General features: G+C 36.1%; 1 protein-coding gene across 2 annotated transcripts in view; it reads right to left on the minus strand.

The window, feature by feature from the left end:
- The window catches only part of AGFG1 (ArfGAP with FG repeats 1), a 66,591-nt gene extending 44,417 nt beyond the window's left edge, over window positions 1-22,174 (minus strand). For both annotated transcript variants that reach the window (XM_011364059.1, XM_011364058.1), the window contains exons 1-2: window positions 21,975-22,174; window positions 8,078-8,171 (exon numbers count right to left, since the gene is read on the minus strand). In XM_011364059.1, the coding sequence (XP_011362361.1) occupies window positions 8,078-8,171; window positions 21,975-22,141 (261 nt within the window). In that variant the 5' untranslated portion in view covers window positions 22,142-22,174. The remainder of the gene's footprint in view (window positions 1-8,077; window positions 8,172-21,974) is intronic.
- Window positions 22,175-22,180: the final 6 nt, after the last annotated feature.

Genomic DNA, 22,180 nt, shown 5'->3' on the forward strand with positions numbered 1-22,180 from the left:
GGCCTGGATGTCAAACAATGGTAGATCACTCACATGGGCCCTATAAAAACAAGCAACAGGCCAAATTTGGCTGGGTGGCCATGTTTGCCAACTTGTGACCTAAAATATGTAAAGCAATTCTTTAAAAAATGAAATTGGAAGACCTGCACTACCTGACTTCAAGACTGACTTCAACACAGTATGACACTGGCCTAAGTACCAAGGAATAAATAAATGAATAGAGAGTGCAGAAACATATCCATACTTATAAGGTCATTTCATTTTTGACAAAGGCATTGAGGAAAGTGTTTTTAACGAATGGAGCTGGAAAACTATATAGATTCATGGAAAAATATGAACCTTGACCGCCATCACATCATATGCTAAAATTAATCTGAGCTGGGGCATAGATGTAAACATAAAAGCTAAAGTTTTCAAATCTTCTAAAATAAAATGAGACTATTCTCATGATTTGAGAGCAGGCAGAGATTTCGTAAGACAGAGTGGAGAAAGCAATTACAAAAGTAAGAATTGACACATTTCACCAAAAAGACAAACTTCTGCTTATCAAAAGACACGAACAAGAAAATTAATGAGAAAGCCACAGACCAGAAGAAAATACTCACTAAACATGTATCTCACAAAGAATGAATAAATTCTGATATTCATGTAACAGAATAGCACTCAGTAATAAAAAAAAAGCTACATGCATCCACATGCCTAACTCTCAAAAGACGTTTCATACCAAAAAAGCATATTCTTTAATATTTTACTGAGATGAATATGAATAAAAATCAAAACAGTAGCTGCCCTTGGAAGGGAGAGCGATTAAAGAGAAAGGGATGTCAAGAAGCTTTTTGGAATGATGGTCATGTTCTTTATCTTTATAGGGCTTTGGAGTATATCTTTACAGGGCTTTGCATTTACCAAAACTCTTCCAACGGTACACTTCAGATTTTTATATTTCACTATTATGTAAATTGTACCTTAAAAAAATTAACAAATAATGAATTCTAATTAATGATATACTAAAGATCTTAGGGGTGATGTGAACTACTGTTTGCAACTTACTTTGAAATTCAAGAAAAATATAAGGTGGATGACAAATGGATAGATATGTAAGTATATGTACCTAAAGCAAATATAGCAGCACAATGTTTACTCTCCCTGAACAATTTTTTAACTTTTATGTATATTTAAATATTTCATAACAAAATGTTGTGGCGGGGAAGACAGGCAGATCTGGCTGCTGTGCTGTAGCTTTGAGCAGCCTCTGATGGAAACCAGAATCTTGTACTGTCATCATGAGAGAGGGGCTCTGAGAGACAATCCAGCAGGTAGCCCAACCAGGCCCCTTGCAAGCAGAGCAGCTGCTGCACCACAGCTCTCATGCTACCAGGAGATCCCACTCACCTGCACCACACTGCAATCGGTGGCAAAAAAAACAAGTTCTGGTACCAGAAGGTGAGGGCTCGCAGCCACTCCATCCTAGGAAAGATCTCAGCATTACAGGCCAGTATGAGGTCATCCTAGGGGAACCAGCCGTATCCAGGGTCCAGTAGAAGACTGACAAAACGTATCTAAATCTTCAAGAAGTTCCTACCAGACATAGCCTCTGGCTACTCTCTATACATAGCTGATCTTGCCTGTGCAGAATGGCTTAAATGTCATCGAACAGAATAAAGAAACCTTCAGTAACGTCAGCAATTCCTCAAAAATCTATGGGCCCAGAACTTGTTTCAAGTTTTCTTCTTACTAGCTGATAATGCACCCTACAACCAGATGGCATCCTTTCTTGAAGAGATGCCAGTTTTTATCCTAACAGCCAAACAGGATTCCTGCTCTGTAGAAAGAACCCAACGTCAATTTCAAGAGCCAGAGTAGCAGCTGATGCTAAAGCAATAAAAAAGACACAAGTGAAGGACTACAATTCAGATGTATACTATGGGCATTTGTGTCGAGAGTTTGCTGCAAGGCCTAGAAGTCATCTAAGTACCTGTTTCCCAGGGATTTAAGATGGCAAGGCCCCCAGGTTAAAGGGTACCCAGACCCAGAGTAGCCACTTGGTCTGAGACCGCCCCCATCTCCCAGTCCAGAACCAAATGTGTCTCTATCCCACAAAGCAAGTGATACAGACGCCAAGAAGCCGCTTTGTCCCAGCCAGGCCTTTGCAGGTTGGACCATGACCCACTTAGTCTGCAATCCTTTATCAGAAGTACAGTTTTAAAACCCATATTTCCACTCGTAACATGTAGGCCTGCCTTGAATCTTGAGTCAAAAAGACTCTTAAGGGAAAGGAAAAAAAGGAAATTTATACAACTAAAGGAAATTTGAACACTGGCTACATAACTAGATTACTGTTAACTTTTATGGACACAAAAATGGTATTGTGGTTATGTTTTTTAAAATCCTTGTTTTTTAGGGATAACATTAGTTGATGAATTTACAGATGAAATTGTATGACTTAGATGTGCTTCAAAATAATAAAAAAGGGACAGGACTATAAGCTGATGGGAGTTTGTTACATTATTCTGTCTTCTTGTATAGATATATAACCTTCTCCATAATAAAATGTTTTAAAAAGAACAAACAAGTCTAACAATTCATATTTTTAATTAGGTGCAGATAAGATTTTTTAAAAAAAGATAACACACTTAATGAAAAGAAAGAAACAAGAAAAGCTGAGAGGTGAGAGGGAGCTAGAATGTCTGAGAGGAATGACAAGCTGGAGAAAAACAAATATGTGACCTGGGAGAGCAATCCAACAAGGTAACCGTAAATCCTGGGGTACCAGATACATATCTTAACTCTGCCACTCAATGATGACACTGAATATGTACAAGAACTGCCAGTTTTTATTATTATTTAAGCTATAAATTCAAAGTTTAAATTCTCCAACAGTTTAAATACAAAACCTATATAGTAATGTAAATGACACTATTGTGTTCTATGACAACTAAAAACTCCCAATGAAAACCACTCTGAGCAAAGAGTGAAGGAAATATTGATAATCTTTCTCCTATTACATCCATTACCTTAGATTCTAATTCAATAAAAATCTGAATATCTATATCATTCAACAAGAAATATTCTGGGAATTTTCACAGTTCTGAGATCAAAGTATTCTAACCTTTCTATATAAAGATATCATTGTTACTATTTTACAACTGTAGAAATTGAGACTCAAAGGCATCTTGTCCAACATTCTTAACCCACAAGGTCCAAATCTAATCCTTTATGCACAAGACCACTATGCTTCAAGGAATATTTAACAAGCCCTGCCCAATTTTATCAATTCCTCTACAGAGAAGCAGTCTAAGTTAGATTGCTCAGTTTTAAATCAAACTTAAAAGAAACGACAGTTCCATGCACTGATTCAGGATTCATTCAAAAGCTCACTGTCTTTGTTCTGATAATGTCCCATAGGCTCTTTCTGATACTGGCATTCCATTTTTCAAAGTCCACTATTATATACCGAGAATAACCAACACTTATTATAGGACAGGAAGATTTAGGAAATAACAACTAGTGTCCTATTTAATCTCATAATAAGTTATGAGTATAATATATCATAAAATGATATCTGGATTTTAAACTGTCACGTGAATTCTGAATTATAATTTTTTGAGAAACAAAAATATTTTCAGCTGTGGCAGTGCTTGTTTCTGATTAAAAAATAGCTCCAATCTTTCTCAAAGATGAGATTTTCACTGCCTAAAAGGCCTAAATCATAAAATAGGGTCTATTTAAATAGTAAGTATAACTGCTTGAAGAATACTGTCTCTATATTCCCGAGGATTTGCAACTCCAAACTGAAGCCCTTTCTCACTCTTATACTGAAATGGAATTGAAAAAAAAAAAAATTTCCCCCACTAGACTGTGAGCTTTATGTAAGGGTACAAATCATGTCTGGCTTTGCTGAACACTGTACCCCAAGCACCCGAGGACAGTCCCTAGTACACAGTAGGCGATTAATAAATTTCTGATTCAAGAATAAAGAATCAATCGATCATGACTGTAAACAGGGAGAAAGGGCATCTTTCCTTACAGGTCTACTGTTCTAAGGTTTTTAAAAATAAACAACAGATGCTGTTTGAGGGTTATTTTTATAATCTAGCATAAAAATCAAATGCTGTCAATCAATGCATAATTTTATTTCTACATGTAGACTTTATGCCTGTGGAGTATCAATAGTAACTAACCTCTTTACTCTCAATCCTAAAACATAATCAGGAAGGTTAATTTGCTACTAGAAAGGAAAAACTGTTTCAAAATAAAATTACTTCTAATTTTCTTTTTACTGAATTATCGATAACACTGTTTGCCAGCCCTCATTCCATTAACTTTTATAATCAGAAATTAATCTAATAGTGAAATTCCTTTAACTTTAAGGCCATGATTTACCCGCAATATCACAAAAGAGAACATATGGAGGAAACTACACACACACACACACGCACATTTTTAAAGTAGCTTCTGATATTCTGATACAAAAGAAAGGCTTACAATATATGGAAATTTTTTGTGAAATATTTTACTTTTGGGAAAAAATGTCAAAACCATTTCAGCAAATAATAAATGCTTGCATTGCTGCAAAATATTTTACTAACATCTGGCATACTATGTTCTATAACCTAATAATGTACATATCTGCTCCACTGAACACATTGTAGGAGTCTGAGAACACTAAATAGTCAAGTTATTTGTAAACTCCTTATGCAGAAACTATTAATATACTGTTATAAACACTGTGTCCTTGATACATATTCATGAATAGTAATAACAGTGTTTGCTTACCACAGCTACCGATGATGACTCAAGTACTGTAAGTTGTGTTGCCATCAGTTTTGTGATTTTCCTAACAGTGAACAACTCTTAAGGTTCTAAATGAAAAGTGAAATCTTCCCTAGATACACATGTGCTGAGCCATCGCACTGATGGCCCCAACTGTCTCCCTGTGCCCATGCCCTTTGCCCTATAACTTGGTAGTCCCCTCCCAATTCTGGACTTAACAGCATGACTGTCTTTGGCAATAAGTTCTTTACAACTACAAAGCAAGCATGTACAACAGATTTAAGTTATATGCAGATGACTGTCAACAAGCTTTTCCCATATAAAATGAAAAGCACATGGAATGTGGGTTAATTCTGTTCAACACATTGTGAGTCACCCAGCAACCACGGAACTTATCTGCTTAAGCCAGTAACACCCTTGATCGTGACAACCAAACGTGCCCCTCAGAACACTAAAACTCCCCCACGGGGTAGAAGATCCAAGATTGCTCCCAGAGTCAATATACTTTCTGATCTTTGAACTTCAGAAACACTCCTCTTCAGGCACAAACCGATTCATGCACAAAATGCACAGACTGACAAGTGCCTTTTTAATCCAAAATGTGTGACTGCGTATGGTTCTTTCCAAACAACTGAAAGATGACACACAGTTGAAATATGGCAACATATTTTGAAATAAAAAATTAAAATCTATACTTTTCTCTACGCATGCTATATTTAAGATTTAACTGTTTAAATGAGATAAACTGATAATAGAGCACATGTACTTGAAGTCAAAGTATTTTTATGAAGTTGTACCATCCCACACTTCATATATCAATCCGCACTTTCCACACACATCTCTTGAGCTTTTAAGAACCCAGATTCTGCTAATATTGCAAAGAATCAAATATACCTAACCTGGTATTTGGGCCCTAAGATGTCCTTAGGGACACAAGAAGGAATGTCTGTCTTAAGTACTTAAAAGGCTGGCATGTTTTCTAGCAATAAGAGCCACTGCCAATTTCCCTTTTTCCATGCACACTGCGTTTGCTCTGCCGTCAGTATCTTTTCCTGCCGGCTTAAGAGCTAGTTACCCTCAAACACCAGCAAACATTTTATCCCCTTTGTGACATCTTCCCAAGCCTCTCCTTTTCACCAACAGATGGAGTCTGTCTCCCATATTACATCTGAAACTTCTTATTCTTATCATTAATTACCTAACGCCATGAAATAAATATGTGTTTACACACCTGTCCTCTTCAACTATACTGGGAGCCCTACACCAGCTAAGCCTACGTAACATCTGTAACTGCACCCACAGGACCGAGCAGTGACTGTCATGACGAATGTTTGAAGTGGCCTATCAATTTGCATGGCTCTTGAGAATTTAAGATTCGTGAACCCATTCCAGTCATCCCTAATGTTTATTTTGTTTCTACTCTTTGATATAATGGGTTGCCTAAAATCAAATATTTTCTTTAATGTATTCTAAATTTATTCTGATGTTACAGTTTAAAAATTGTTCCTTCAGAAATCCTGCCACCTGTGACACATGGATAACCTTGAGGACATTTTGCTAAAGTGAAATAAGCCAGTCACAGAAGGACAAATACTGTATGATTCCACTTACATGAGGTACCTAAAATAGTCAAAATCACAGAAGCAGAAAGTAGAACAGCGGCTGCCAGGGGCTTGGCGGGGGAACTGGGGAGCTGCTGTTCAACAGGTACACAGTTCGGTTACGCAAGATGAGTAAGTGATGGAGATCTGCTGTACAGCACTGTGCCAACAGTTCATAATACTGTACTGTACACTTAAAATCTTTTTCAGACAGTAGATTTCATGTTAAGTGTTATTACCACATTAAAAAAAAAAAAACTTAGTATTTTGGGACAAGTCTCCATCTAACCTTACCTACTGACAAGTTTGGACATTTTTACTTACTTCTCCAAAAGACCTTTCCAGTTATCAACTGTCATCAGACTCTTTTTTTTTTTTTTGTCATTAGACTTTTAATCTAAGATCAGAATAGATTCTTTTATTTCTCACACCATTCTAATGTCCAAAATTTTGCATGCTAGGCCAACACTCTAAGAAAGAAATTTAAAGTTACTAGGCTAATCCCAAACTATACAAATAGTTTAAACTTTATTTTAATCCATAATTTTATTATTCTATATTTAACTGTCATTACAAACCTCTGTTCTTTCATCTAGTTTTAGGTTTCCTGTAATGTACCATATCATTCTGGAACTTGATCACATAAAATAATTTTTTATCAGTAAAATTTGGAGACTTCAAAGTGTGCTCACTTCTATAAGTCATGTATTTAAAAATATTTCATTATCTTGAATTTATACTTCTTCACTATTTTAGAACCAAAAACACACACGCATCACAAGTAGGCAGTCAAGTTTAAGATACTACTATCCAAGTGTTGGGAAGAGAGAAGCAGAGTGAAAAATGCTCACATACAACTTCTGAAGGTGAAAAGGAGACTGAAACTAGTATTAACTTACATTCTGCCTCCTGTATCAAAAATACACAACCAGAATATTACAAGTAAACTACTGTTTCCTTTCTAGGAAGTGTTAAGACTTGCCTGTGAAGTAATAATGGCTATTATTAATCAACTGGGTGACTGGCTCATCCTTATCCCAAGATTACAAAATATTCCCACTTTCTTTGATAATTTTATAGTTTTTTAAAAGAATATCAGATCACCACTTTTACTAATGCAGAACATGGAACTAAAAACAAGAAAGCAAACAGACAGAATGGAATTACTAAAGCCCACGAAAGCGAGTGGAAGGACAACGCTCCTCTCCAAACCTTTACACCACTGGCTTCCCCATGACACTAGGCTGCCCCTCAAGAACCAACCTCCCCGCTGAGCACCTGCTCAATGGTACACATCGTGTATGCATCCCAAGTTAAAAGCACAGTAAAAGGGACCTCAGGTGTAAGCTGATCACACAGCATCCTCACAAGTTCACAAGAGTACCTCAAAGTTCATTCTTTTTCTCTGTTTTTCACCTTTTAAACCAAAGACGAACAGTTACTCCAAAAGAAAATACCCTTCAAAAATGCCTTTTACAGTCAACCCTGATGAGTTTTAAATCCGTATGTTTTACCTCAAGTTTAAGGCAAAGTATTTAGAGATTAGGCATTAATTCTAAATACATTATTCATTCTAAAATAGCTAAATTATAAAACACAAAAATAACTTTTTTTAGGCAGTGAAATTCACCATTCTAAACAACTTATTAAATCTTATTAAAATGACTGCCAACAAAAAAAGTTGAAATTGTAAAAACACTTACTTCATTTCCATGTTTTTGCAGGAATTCAATTTCCTGTTGTGTGAATGTTGTCATGGAGATAGATTTCACCCTGTGTGGGGGATTCAACCCTCGCCTAAAAGAGAAAATATTTTACAAAGTTACTATTATATACTCTATTTATAAAGTTACATATTAATGCAAAACATTTATAGTTAGCACATTTAAACTTGGAACATTGTTTTTACTTAAACTAAAAATATTTTAAAATTATTTTACTTTATTAATTCCCACAACAGATATGTCAAGGTAAGTTTGACTAGACCCACACTAAATAATATATTTAAAAATAAATTCGAGTACCTAGTTAGGACCACATTATACTTGTAACACATGAATTCCTAGGAAATACAAATATTGCTTTAGTGTGTTTTTGATGGAGAAAGAAGAGACTATATGTGAAAAGCTCTATGGGTAAAGAATTCAAAAAGTAATTATTTAAACGTTTTCATACTTCCTAAGAAAATGATGATGTGTTAAGTTTGGAGCTACGCAAATATTCTAGTCAAATAGCTACTACGTTTAAGTTTGAGGCTATTATAGAAAATCAAAACTAACCCAAGGAAATTTGAAGTTATCAACTGATAAGAATAAAGTCCCATGTTTCCATCAATTCAAGTATCGACTGATAATAAGGAACATTTTTAATCACCTCAGGAGGTAGTAAATGTTCAAATGGAAACAGCAGGACCATGGAGAAGGGATTTGTGAACTAGCTGGATACATGAAAATGACTTTTACGGTCCTTTACAACCTTGAAGTCTTTTCTTAACAGGACTTTTTCCTAAGTTTTGTGATGATGTCTTACCACGCACATGAAAAAGTGAATAGAAATGCACTCAGAAAGAGTAAGAACTATTCACATTTTGTCCAAATACCACAAAGTGGTTATACAAGAATAAGAGTTAAATAATCGATGCAAAGTAACAGAGAAATCCATGCAAAGTTTCATAAAATTACTTTGGAGTCATGTCTTGTTTAGGTAAAGGTGTCATTTGGAATCCAGGTTTTAGAGTATATTACTAACATTTTTATAGAATCTGTCACAGTCATTTTGCAATCATCCATGCTAATTAAAAAAGATATTTAAAATTATGTGAAATAACAAGTGAACCAAAAATCTTTCAAAAATATTTTGGAATCATTTTTGAATAATTAAACATGGTATGTCGCATTCTAGAAATTTACAATATTTTAAATCAAAACAATAAAGAGAATTCAGAATTAACAGAAGCTCCTCAACTTTTATATCCTGTTGCTTCTTTCCCTTCTGTCATAGATAGATGGCTCACTTTTCAGATCATGCTTTGAATTATGACAAGCTGCACTTTGTTTCACATTTCAAAGTGGAGAAATGTTAGGTTTTGTTATTATGTTTTGCTTTGTTTAAATTTTAAATTAACAAACTATTTCCCTTCTAGCTCTTGGTAAATCAATACTTCAGAAATAAAGATTGCATAGTAGGAGAAACTGAACACAGCAATTTCATCCTAGTAAAACTTTCAAATTTAACTATGAAGAAACAACCACAGTGTGAATTACTTTCAAGTACCTTTACAATTTGCAATAACAAATCAAGGCTTTAAAGATAATTTTTAAATTTCCAAAAGTCATTATTATTCATTTAAAGCATACACTTTGTTTTCCAACTCATCCTGATTATCAGACAAGATTAAATTCACCATTTTCTGGGAAGCTTATTATGTATTTCCACCCCCATCCAGCTCCAAACCAATTCAAGAAGGAATTAACTTATGATCTTTGTTCTCTCAAATTCCTCTTTCTCCTTCTCACTTAGTCACCTGGTCTCTCTCCTTGTTCCCTAATACCTCCTCCTCGTTACAGCCGATCCTTTACCTTTCCATCTTTCTTACAGTATCCTTTTTAAAAACAGAAAAGGCAAAAAAATTACTTTCTAAAGAGAAAATGTCAAACACTGTTACAAGGATGTACAGTTTGGATAGAAATTTTGGAGCAATTAGATGAGGAAATCCCTGTTTGTTCGTTTGTTTTGGGGGCAGTTAAGTTTTACAGACAGCAGTACAATGTATAGTTTATTCACTCACAGATCTTGAGTTCCTACCATATCACAAGGTCCATTTATGCATAAAGGAGGTATTCATTACTTAAATAACAAAATTTTCAACTTATGAAACAAATACAATGTACTCACAATCAAACTGTGAAAGTACATTTTTCCCACTTATCACAAGATTTCTTTAAATGAGCTCTCTCAGTGCACTTAAAATAGAATTTGATTTACAAAACCAGCAGACATAATTCTGCAAGGCCACATTAATTACATAAACTGAATAACTCCAAGGAAGTATTACATTTGTTCATGTTGATTTCTCTAATTGTTCTTTTAAATCCCATTTATTCAAGCAGATTAACTATATTCTCAATGCATGGATATACAAGGATGTTTCCTCTTTTAGCCTCCAAAACCTCTATACATGGATCATCATGTGCTTATAAAATAGTTTGGTAAAAAAAAAAATTAAAGACTGACTCTATCAGTAGAATGCAGACTGATGAGTCAGTAGTAAATGAGTAGTCTTCACACACAGATGGCAGGATAAACTCACCAATTTGGGTCAAGAATCTCATTCCAGCCTTTTGACCCAGTAATATCCTTTTAGCCTGCAGCAGTCCCCAACCTTTTTGGCACCAGGGACTGGAGCTCCTATGAGAATCTAATACCTGATGATCTGAGGAGGAGCTGACTCAGTGATGCTAGTGCTGGGGAGCAGCTGCAAATACAGATGAAGCTTTGCTTGCTCACCAGCTGCTTTTACCTCTGAAACGTAGCTAACTATGTACAAGATGTTCATCATAATTTGTAATAGGAAAACATCAGAAACATTTTGATACCAAAGGGGAAGTATTTAAGTAAATGACAATAAAACTATCTAACATTATGCATTCTTAAGTTTGTTTTAATTTTTTAAAATGAAATTATATAGCAATCTCAGAACTGCATTAAAAAAAAACCTCCAAAGAAAACAAACCAAATGCCCCAAAACATTAACAGTCCTTACATACATATAATGAGACTGAATGATATTTTTTCTATTTTCTCCAAGATTCCCACAATGAATCTATATTATTCTATAACAGAAAAAAATTGCAAGAAATAATGGTAAGTCCAAGTGACCAGTATTAATAGTCAAAAATTTGGACCTTTAGTCCTAGCTTTATGGATGGGAATGTCTGTGCTAGGAATCAGAAGAAGGAAATAAGGGAAGGAGAGAATTTTCCTAAGGCTTCCTTTCAGTTTTCCTAAAAAGCTTAAAACCTTTCCTCCCAAATACACCTACCAGCATCAACGCCTTATCTTCACTTCATTCCTCTAATTCAAGGTTTCTCAACTTTGGCACTATTAATATTTTGGGCCAAATAATTCTTTGTATGGGCGGGGGGCGGGGGGCTGTCCTATGCATTGCAGGATGTAAAGCAGCATCCCTGGCCTCTACACACTGATGCCAGTAGCACGCCCAAACCAGTAGTGACAATCAAAAATGTTTTCCAGATACTGCCAAGTCCTCCCCCGCCAGGGGGGAGGTAGAGGACAGCAAAATCTCTCTAGCTCAGAATCATTGTTAGAAATACACCAAATATGAACTATCGAGCAGAAGAAACTACTGAAATTCCTTTGGATCTCTATTGAGGTATAACTTCTACCTAGGTTCAATTTGACACAAAACATTCTACACATTCACTCTATATACAAAAAAAATTTAAATGTTCCCATGTCATTACTTCCACAATAACAAAAAGAAGAAATAAATACTTCATTCTATAAAATGACAAAATATTCAAGTTTAAAATCCGTATAGTATATATTAAAATTAAAATGAGAAAAGACTACGGAGTGTCCACAAAAAAATAACCAACAATGAACTATGTGATATCAAGCATGCTTCTACAATTTAGTAGGCAAAATATAAGTTAGTACAACCAAAGGAAACTGATATTTATAAAGTACCTAGACTGGCATTTTGCATATTTAATTTCATTAATTTCTACTTTCAATTGTATGACAGATTAGGTAGTCTGAAAAGGCCCCTCTGTTAAAATAATTGATGCTCCATAAAATAAAATAAAAAAAAAAAAAACACACAATTGTTAACATATTGTTTCCTGGGCTTTCTACAAAGTTAAGGGAAATTTCTAAGGACCCACCTCCCCAAAAGAAAAAAAGACCAAATAAAAAAAAAAATTCTGAGCTGAAACCAGAGAGTGGCCTGTGTTATACACGAAATGCAGTGCTGCTCAGAAGGCAAATACCACGACAGCAAAGACAAGATGAGAGTGGTGAACCTGAGATGCCCCTGTTAAATTTAAAGTAGCTTCAGGTTGGTAGTACCCTTAGATCCCAGCAGAGAAGTATGCAAATGCTCTCACAAGACAGCATTTCCAAATATGCTATCAGGATTTGGAAATGTAAAGTTGAATAAAATATGAAGTTGCAATAAAAATCATCACACAACAGTCTTATACCATCTCTCCCCCCAATTTTAATATTAGAATTATCAAATACAAAATATAAAATGAACAGTTATAAAATGAACCAGAAGACAGCAGAATATTCTCTTTAGTCAGAAAAATTAACAGTTGTGAACTCAGAAATACTATCTTTGAAGTATAAGATCAAAATAATATTTTCAGATAAACATAAACAGGAAACATTAAAATAAGTAAAAGATGACATAAATTAAACAAGATATATGTAATTATCAGAACAGGCAAATTAAAAAGCCAAAACTATTAGAAATAAAAAATTATAAATGTGGAAATTAAAAATTCGACAAATCAGTTAAAGAGATTAGACACACCGAAAGAATGAATTGGTGAATTAGAAGACATAGAGACGAAATAACCAAGGAGTCAGCACAGACATGTAAGAAAACAAAAAAGACACCGGTTGTGAGGGGGGAAAAGAAAAAGAAAGGTATAACATATATTAGAAGATATAACATATATCTAATCTATGCTCTTGCTTTTGAGAGAACTGAAAGAATAAAGGAGGTGATATTTGAAGAGAAAATGGAGGATATTTTTCAGATCCAATGAAAGGCATGATTCTACAAATACAGGTAGGAAACACAGCTTATCAAAATCAGAATAAAATCTACACTTAGAAACATTTTGGTGAAACTACAAACATAAAAAGAATATCTTAAAAAGACAAAGAGAAAAAATTGAACTAAAAGTAGATTTGTTAATGGGAACCAGAGGACAGCAGAATATTCTCTTTAGTCAGAAAAATTAACAGTTGTGAACTCAGAAATACTATCCTTGAAGTATAAGATCAAAATAATATTTTCAGATAAACATAAACCAAGAATTTACTCTAAGAGATCTTCACTAAAGAAACATATATTATAAATACCTTAAGGAAAAAAATGACCCCAAGAAGGTCCTAACAAAGGGGTGAACAAAGAAACTGATAAACACTTAGGCAAATCCAAGCAATTATCTGATTTTAAAAAGTCCAATTTATGCAGGGGTGGGTGTGGAGGATAACATTTTGCCAACAGTAGCACTTAAGTGAGGGTACTTTGTGCTTTTTAAAGACTTTGTATTATTAGGGGAACGTTAAAATACTGATTAACTCTAGACTGTTAGTATGAAGAATATTTCAATGGCGACCATAAAAAAAAAATAGAATTTACAACTTCCAAACCAGTATAAAGGGATAATCAAAATAAAAAACTGCTTGTCATTTTATTAATAAAATTAAACATACTTGCCTTATGACCTTGCAAACTCACTTGCAGGTATTTATCCAAATGAAATAAAAAGGTGTGTTCACCCTAAAATCTGTACTTGTAGCAGCTTTACTGATATGTATCAAAAACTGGAAACAATCCAGTTGTCCCTCAAATGGTAAATAAATACACAAGCAATGGAAGACTACTCAGCAGTAAGGAGAAATAAAAGTACTGAGATACGTGACCACTAACTTGGATTAATCTTAAGGGAGAGTGAAGACGGCAATGGGAAAGGTTACACACTGTACGATTCCATTTACATGACATTCTCAGCAAAAAAAACTGCAGTGTTGGACAACAGGTCAGTAGCTGCCAGGGATTAAGAAAAGGCAAGAAGAGTCTTGAGGGGTGAGGGAACAGTTCTATGTTCTGATTGTGGTGGCAGTTACGTGAACCTATACAGATATATGTGTTAACACTCACAGAACTATACACCAAAAAAGTTAACACTAATATATGGTAACTTAAGAAAACACACTAATACTGATTCCATATTACTATCTATAGTAACACTAATTTTTACACTAATTAAAATAATTTTTTTCTCATTAGCAGAACATCTCCACCTAGCAGGTTTAATCACTTTAATGAACGAAATCCTTGACTAATCAAAACTGAATTGTAATTTATCTACTTATGTGTAAGGCGCATTCCTGAAAGCTGGTGCCACTTCCCTTTCTTGCTAAGCCTCGTCTAGCTGTCGTGTGACTTCAGTATTTGTAAAATATTTTACTGTAATGCATTAGTCATACTACTGGATAAAAGTGTTGGGCAAGTAAACCACATTATTTCCACAGTGCCAATGTTGAAGTACCACCCATTCTGGAACCAGAAAAAATCACATTTTAAGTCTTCGGTTTAGTGCAAAAAAAATAATTAAATAATGACTCATTTAATAACACCAGCAGTGATATTTTGAAAGCATGTTTGCCAGTTAATTGGTTTCAAGAAGTTCCAAAGTCACCTACTGGTGCAGCCCAATATGTTTTTGCGGTATAATTAAGTCATATGCAGATCCCTGGGAGGAGTTTTAAGGACCGCCACCCAGGTATGATGGCGACCAGATGGTGTGACTCATTCCATATGCCCACCAGTATGCTGCTCTTAACTATGCCTCAGTCTTGCTAACAGCCATTTGTTCAATTCAAATAACAATGTGTGCACGATGAATAAGTAAGAACGCTTATTTAGTTAATTAACTGTTTTTCTTCTCCTTGTGGAAAAGATGGTTAAAATATTGTAATAGGCTGTGGAAATTTGAAATGTGAAATAGGCTGTGGTGGCTATTGTTGGCATAAAGTAATAACGTCAATTTGACATTAAGATCTATTTCAATCCTGGTGAGTAACAATATTACATATAAATAATGTTTCATATTATAAAAATTATACATTTCAAATCTACAACAGATGGAAGATGTCTTTAACAGGTTATCAAGATTCTACAGACTGTTGATGCCAAGCACTGTATGTACTAGATAGTCCAAAACATTATCCAGAACCCAATATTAAAACACTGAATGTGTACATACATATATACACACACACACACATACACACACACGCACACACAATGTAAACCACAATTGTTATTTGGGGTGGTTTTTGTTTTGCAAGTCACAAATATTACACTAACATCTTCATAACACTTAGGACAAGCATCCAAAAAATAATACTTAAGTAACGATATAAACTAAGGTATTCCAGTTAAAAGTGGACAAAACCCAAGAGTGTCTTCACTCTCCAAACTCCACTGAAATGACAGCAAAGGAATAAAAAGGCATTGACCCACAAAGACACAGAGGTAACAGAGAACAAGGGAAGAGTCCAAAAGCACACTACAGTTCTCTAATTAAAAAATTTGGAAGATAAAAAGTGAACATACCAGCAGTAACTGACTTCACAGAGTAAAGAAAGCCCAAATAGAAGCTGTTGCAGAGGTGGGAGAAGCCAATTACAAGTCAATTCCCATCCAAGAACCCTTGAAAGATTACCAAAGGAATCCGGTGCAGTTGGAGCGGGGGGTTAGGAAGAGTCAAAAACAGCCTCCCCGTTTCCCTACGGCTACGAGACGACCCCCCTACCAGGTCTCAGGCAGAAAAATCTGAAGAAAAATTTACTCTGGAGAGACCACCAAATAGACTCTGGACTCGGGCATATGTGAGGATGGTTACCAGGTACCATGCTAAAAACTGGGGGCTTATCCGAGAATCCACAAACTGAATGATAAATTCTATGCCCCCCGGGGACCCCTTCGATGTGGCTCCTAGAACAGTGGCAGCTAGGCTTTTTCCCCAACAAGAAGATTGGAGAAAATATCTCTGAACTAAAAAAATATGAGTTTCCAAATCAATGAGTCCCCAAAAATGCCTCAACATTGAACAAAGACTTATACCAAAATACTTCAATAGAAATGTCAGAACACCAGGGATTAAAAAAAAAAAAGGAGGATCATATATACTCCCAAAGGGGGCAGGTGAGGGGGGGATAGGACACAAAGAATCAGTAATAAGAACAACTCCAGACTTCTCAATGGCTATACTGAAGGTTTGAAGATAACGAAGCAATGCCTTAAAAATCCCAAGGGGTATTTTCACCTTTGTGAATGTAGACAAACTATTAAGTTAAAATGAGGGCAAAATAAGACATTCTCAGCCATATACTCTCAAAAATGATCTCCTGTTAACTTCTGATCAGAAGGCTAATGGTGATGTAGGTGTCCTGGGCAGACAGGGTGGAACACAGGTTAGGTATGAAAGGAATCTCCACGATGAAGGCAGAAGAAAAGTCCCAGGATGACAGCTGCACAGCAGGCCTGGAGAGCAGCATTTCCATACCAGATGACAGAAGTACCTGGAAAAGATTCATGGGGTCGGGGGGTACCTGATGTGTCTGATCATACTGAAAGAAGTTTTATACCCCGGCAAAGGTAATTTATCTGAGAATATAATAATGGTATATACATGGAAAACAAAGCCAGTGAAGAAAACTAGACAGTTAGAAATTTCAGGGAGAAGAAGATTATACAAGAAGCAAACTATATGTAATACTAACACATTACACGACAGCGAGAATACTCTGTACACAGTTGCAATAAGGCAAATACAGAATATGATTTAACCAAAAATTGTGATATAATTATACTAAGGGAGCAGAAGCAAAGTTTAAGTGGAGAGAGTAAGAGAAGTGTTAAGAAGGCCAAATCTTTATCTTCCTCCCTGTACCAGCCAATAGGTAAAAGCCAAAATGGAAAAATTTTAAAAATAGCTATGTTTTAAATATGTTAGTTAGAAATATTAAGGTAAACACAGAAGAAGGGAACAGACAAGAGTCCAAGTAACTGTCTGTGGTAATCAGAAATCGAAGAAGGGAATAGATCACTGTTTCTGTTCACTATAAGCCTTTCTTTCCTTTGTAAAATTATGTGAGTACTCTTTTGATAGAAATTAAAGTTGAATTAAAAATGAAACAAAAAAAGAATGAAAATAAATGGCTCTTGTCAAAATTAAACATAATCGACATATACTTATAGGTTGTTTTGTTTAATTGATGAAAAAAGAATTCCTAGAAAACTTGAGTAATTTTTACATTTCAAAAATATCAAGTTTCTTTACTGAACACCAGCAATCTTTTTATAGACTACATACCTACTGAACACAACTGTTCCAAATTAGAGTTCCAAGTTACAGCCACCAAGAGATAAAGGTTTGGAGAGAGAAATGAGAAAGTGTTTTTATATCTGCCCAGATTGTTGATTGCACTGATTTTCATACTTCCTGCATCAAAGAGCTTGCAAAATTTAGCAATTAAAAAGGTATCAAAGTTTTCTCACTTACAGTAAACTGAAATTGTATTCCATTGTCAAAATATCTCCCTGAATGTAGCCACATTAGAATACTAAAAAAAGTGGAAAAGGAATTAAGGATTTAAATCACTGCCCCCTGTGACCTCGTGAGGTCCTGAATACTATAATCGGAGCTCTTAAAGGATATTTGATTACAATCCACTCTACGGCTAATAACTGTATAAAGACAAATTAAATGTCTCTTGTCCTCTGTTCAACTTTAATTTTAAAAAGTTAAAATTCTTACAATAAAGATTCACCATAAGAGTGAAAATGCACACAAAATTATAAAGTGTAAGTTACTATCCAGCTACATTTATCTGCCTGTGAAATCCCAAGTTTAAATGAATGCATTGTCCACATACAACAGCTGGTATTAAGAGAAAGAAAGTATTTCTCAACTGTTATCTTTCTTAATTCTATCTAAACTCTGAAAAATTCATGAATAATTTAAGGATAGAATAAGTCTTATGTTATTTACTGATTACACTAATGTTAGTCTATACAAATCAAATAATTTGGTCCAAGACTAGTCTTTAAATCAACTTAAAGGTCTTTGACAGGAAGGTAGTATTTTACTGTTGGCTGTAATAAAGTGTCCACTCATCATTTTAATATTTCTATTGATAGAACCTGAAAGTGGCAAATCAACGTTACATGAATAAGGAATAGTTTGACTACATCCAAGTCTAAAGCCTATTTTAAAGTTTCACAATCTGAATTCAGTTAAATAAAATACTCTTAATGAACATCATACAACTTACAAGACAGTCCTCTGAAAAAAAGAAAAGATTAGCTCTGAGTCTAGTAATATTAACATTTAATTTATTAAAACAGATATTGTTAAATGAATGATAAAAGATATGTGACTATCCTAAAATTTAGAATTCAAGACACCATTTACTGTTTATAAACATTTTCTAGGTACATCAAGATTTCTGAATGGCAGCTAGTATGTCTTATTTAATACATGTATATCCACTGCTTAGCCCCATCCTCACATATAGTATGTGTTCAATAAATATTCAATGAATTGCACCATTTAATCCTCATAACAATCCTAAGGTATACTTTATCATCTTCTTATCACAAAGAAACTGAGACTGAGAGGCTGGATCCAGGCCAATCTGCACATTATGGCCTGGCTTAATACCTTGCCCTAAGTCATGAAGATAGTGGCAGTATCAAAACCTGACTTCAAAATTTATATTTTTTCAATTATATCATGTCATCTAAATGATAAATACATAATTATCATTAAAATCAATAGAAATGTTATTCTTATTTTTTCCTGCATTATTGTTTTTCAAAGAAAAAAAATCCTCAGGAGCTGTTTCCCTTCAATATTTCTGCAACAGACATTTGATCCAGCAACCATTCCCTCCTCCCCAAGAATCCCAGACTTCTGATTTGGGAACTTTATTTGGGGATCCTTGTTGTTCCAGTGAAGTCAGTGTAGAACATGTGTCCAATAAAGGCACTGGTTCAAGGTAACTATATGACCTAAGCTAACCTAGAGTGAATTGCAGAACTTCTAGAAAAGTTGGACGAGTATATAGCTCCAGGAGCTGGGGGCAGATGGGGAAAATCTAGGCAACATCATTAAGCCACTGGATAAAGTCTTATTTAAAACCAAATAATAAATTCCCTTCATATTTTTAAACTAATTTGAGTCTGGTTTAGAGTTACATCTAAAAAATCAAAACAGATTTTTATAAAAGTGCTTCCCATTTCGATGTCTTTCTCATATTGTTCCCTACTCATGGGACATCCTCTCCCCCTTTTTAATAATGTCTCTCATTTATTGGCCAACTACTATGTCCCAGGCATTGTATGAGATGTTAAACACACATTATCTCAAATACTGAAAACTAATCTACATCCAAAATCTACAAGGTAAACTGTATCCTCACCACTTCATAGATGGGAAAACTCAAGTTCAAAGACACTGAGTGATATTCTCAATACCACGTAGATAATAAGTAGAGCCAGGACTCAAAACCAGGTTTATCTAGCTCATAAGACTTGTTCTTTCAACTACAGAGACCCACCTGCCACATGGATCTTGTCTTTAATGGTCTTTGTTCTCAGACATCAAATCTTCTGTGAAATTTTCTCTATTATTTACATATTTCATCTGTAGCTCATTCAGAGAAAGGGAATGTTACAATATATTGTAATTATGTTTATATACTTGGAATGCAAACTCCGTAAGGACAGGAGGATCCAAGTAACCAGTGTCTCCCACTGTGTATGACCCAGGCCAAGTAAGCTGTAAGTATTTTTTGGTGGAATCACCACTCAAAAGAGATACAAAGCCCTATTTTATAAAATCCCATTAAAATAAACAATTGTCATCATTCTGAGGTATACTTTTATATAGAATGCTTCGAAACATGGAATCCAGGAAGAAATTTGTAAATACTTCATAGTATTATGCATTTGCTGCAATAAACTAAATGTTGCCCTGCTATACTTAACACAGGGCTACACAGAAATATCAGAAATCCAAAACAGTAAATATATACATATATTTTTTCAAGCCAAATACTTTAAATGTATCAAAGGACCCTGTGTTTAGTAAAAGCGGGATATACTTATTATGTACATAATAAAAGTCAAGTACAGTTAAAATGAATTTGACTATTGGCTTCATTTTAGAATCAAAGTTGCACAACATTAAGTCACTTAACTTTATTTGTAAATGAAAAGTGTGAACCAATCTCCAAGATACCACCTAGCTCTATGATTCAGGGGTAATTCAATAATATCACTAACTACCGACTCCTCAGAATGCTCCTCTGACTACACAGTCTAAAAGTAACTCTCAGACAAGGTCCCCCCTATCAACTAGTTTTGTGCATACTTTCCCCTGACAGTTTTTCATTTAATTACTTACATATCACCATCTCCTCCACTAGAACGTAAGCACCGAGAAAACAAGGATTTTGCTGTATTTATCAGAAAGCCCGAAGGCATCACGCAGAACCTACTACGTATCCAATAAATATTTGTTGAGGAAATAACAGTCGTGGAAGACTAACAATTAATAAGACTTCTTCGCCCAACTAAAAAAAGTAACCCGTGCACTACTGGGCATGTCCTGCATTTTCCAAATGTGATTTTTCTCCTATATTACGTACTCTGTCTCAATAACGTTGTTTTTTTTTTTTTTTATTTGGGGAGGTGGGTAACCAAATTACTTTATTTGAAGGAATGGTACAAACAAAAGAATTTCAGATGTTTGGGAACAACAAAGCTTTTAAAAATACTTAGTAACTACCACTTCGTCGAAAACACACTTTGAATCTTATACTTAGTTCATAAAAAACATCTTATCATCAGTTCCAAAATCATTTGCAAACTTTCCGAAAGAAATTTCACAGCAACGAACATCTTATCAAAATAGAGCTGAACGAAGCAAAGAAGAACAAATACAAACCGTCCCAGTAGTCAAGTCTCCGTTTTTCTAAAACAATGCTGTCTTTCCATCTTGCCCCATTTCTACACACAGCCAGAACAAGGTATTGACAGAGTACTCTTACAAATACCACCACCATGTTTAGAATGACACAGCTCCTAATCAATACCCTTATTTCCATGAAAACTTTCCCCCAAACTCCTCAAGATTCTCTTTGAATCATAAAGCTAAAAACCCCTCAAACTCACATCTGCTCCTCTCCTTCCCTCTCCCGAAATGAATCCTCCCCAACTTTTCCCTTGGGATTCCTATCTCTGCCATTAAGACATTTTAATCCCGGCTCCTCTTTCCAGTGACCTAAGTACTCTGGACCCGAGGGGCGTACAGGATATATGCGTGGTCCCCACCCTCTCCCACCGCGGCGGCCCCCCCAACCCGCTCTACGGGCGCCCGGCAGGTGCCTCGCTGGGGACCGCCGCGCCCCGGCCGCTGAGAGGCGGGGCGCACAAAGGACCCGCACGGGCCCCCACCCCATCCCCAGCCTCCTCCCCACCCCCAGCCTCCTCCAGTCTCTCCCCTGCGGCTCCGTCGGGTCAGCGCCCCAGAGAGCGGAGGCCCGAGGGAGGGGGCGCCGGCGGCGCGGGGACCGGAGATGCTCGCTCCGGGCGCCCCATCCCGACCCCAGCCCCGCCCACGAAGGCTGCCCTCCGCCTGGACCCCCGCCCGGCGAAAACGAAAGCGCATCCCCGCCGCCCGCGAGTCTGCGCCCCAACAGCCGCCCCGGGTCCCCCGCCCACCGCCCGGCAGGGCCCCACGCCCGCCCGCGGCCCCCACTCACAGGCTGCCGGAGCAGGAGGTACAGACGAAGGAGCCGACCGTCATGTTCACGTAGGTGGGGCCGCGCTGGTCGCAGTCGAAGCACTTTCGGTTGTGCGGGAGGCCGGTCATGTCCCGCAGCATCTTCAGGTGCTTCTCCTCCTGCTTCCGCTTCGCGCTGGCCGCCATGGCCGCGGCGCCGAGGGCGGAGGCCGGCAGGGCCGGGAG

The sequence above is a fragment of the Pteropus vampyrus genome, unplaced genomic scaffold (assembly GCF_000151845.1).
Source record: "Pteropus vampyrus isolate Shadow unplaced genomic scaffold, Pvam_2.0 Scaffold93, whole genome shotgun sequence".
Lineage (NCBI taxonomy): Eukaryota > Metazoa > Chordata > Mammalia > Chiroptera > Pteropodidae > Pteropus > Pteropus vampyrus.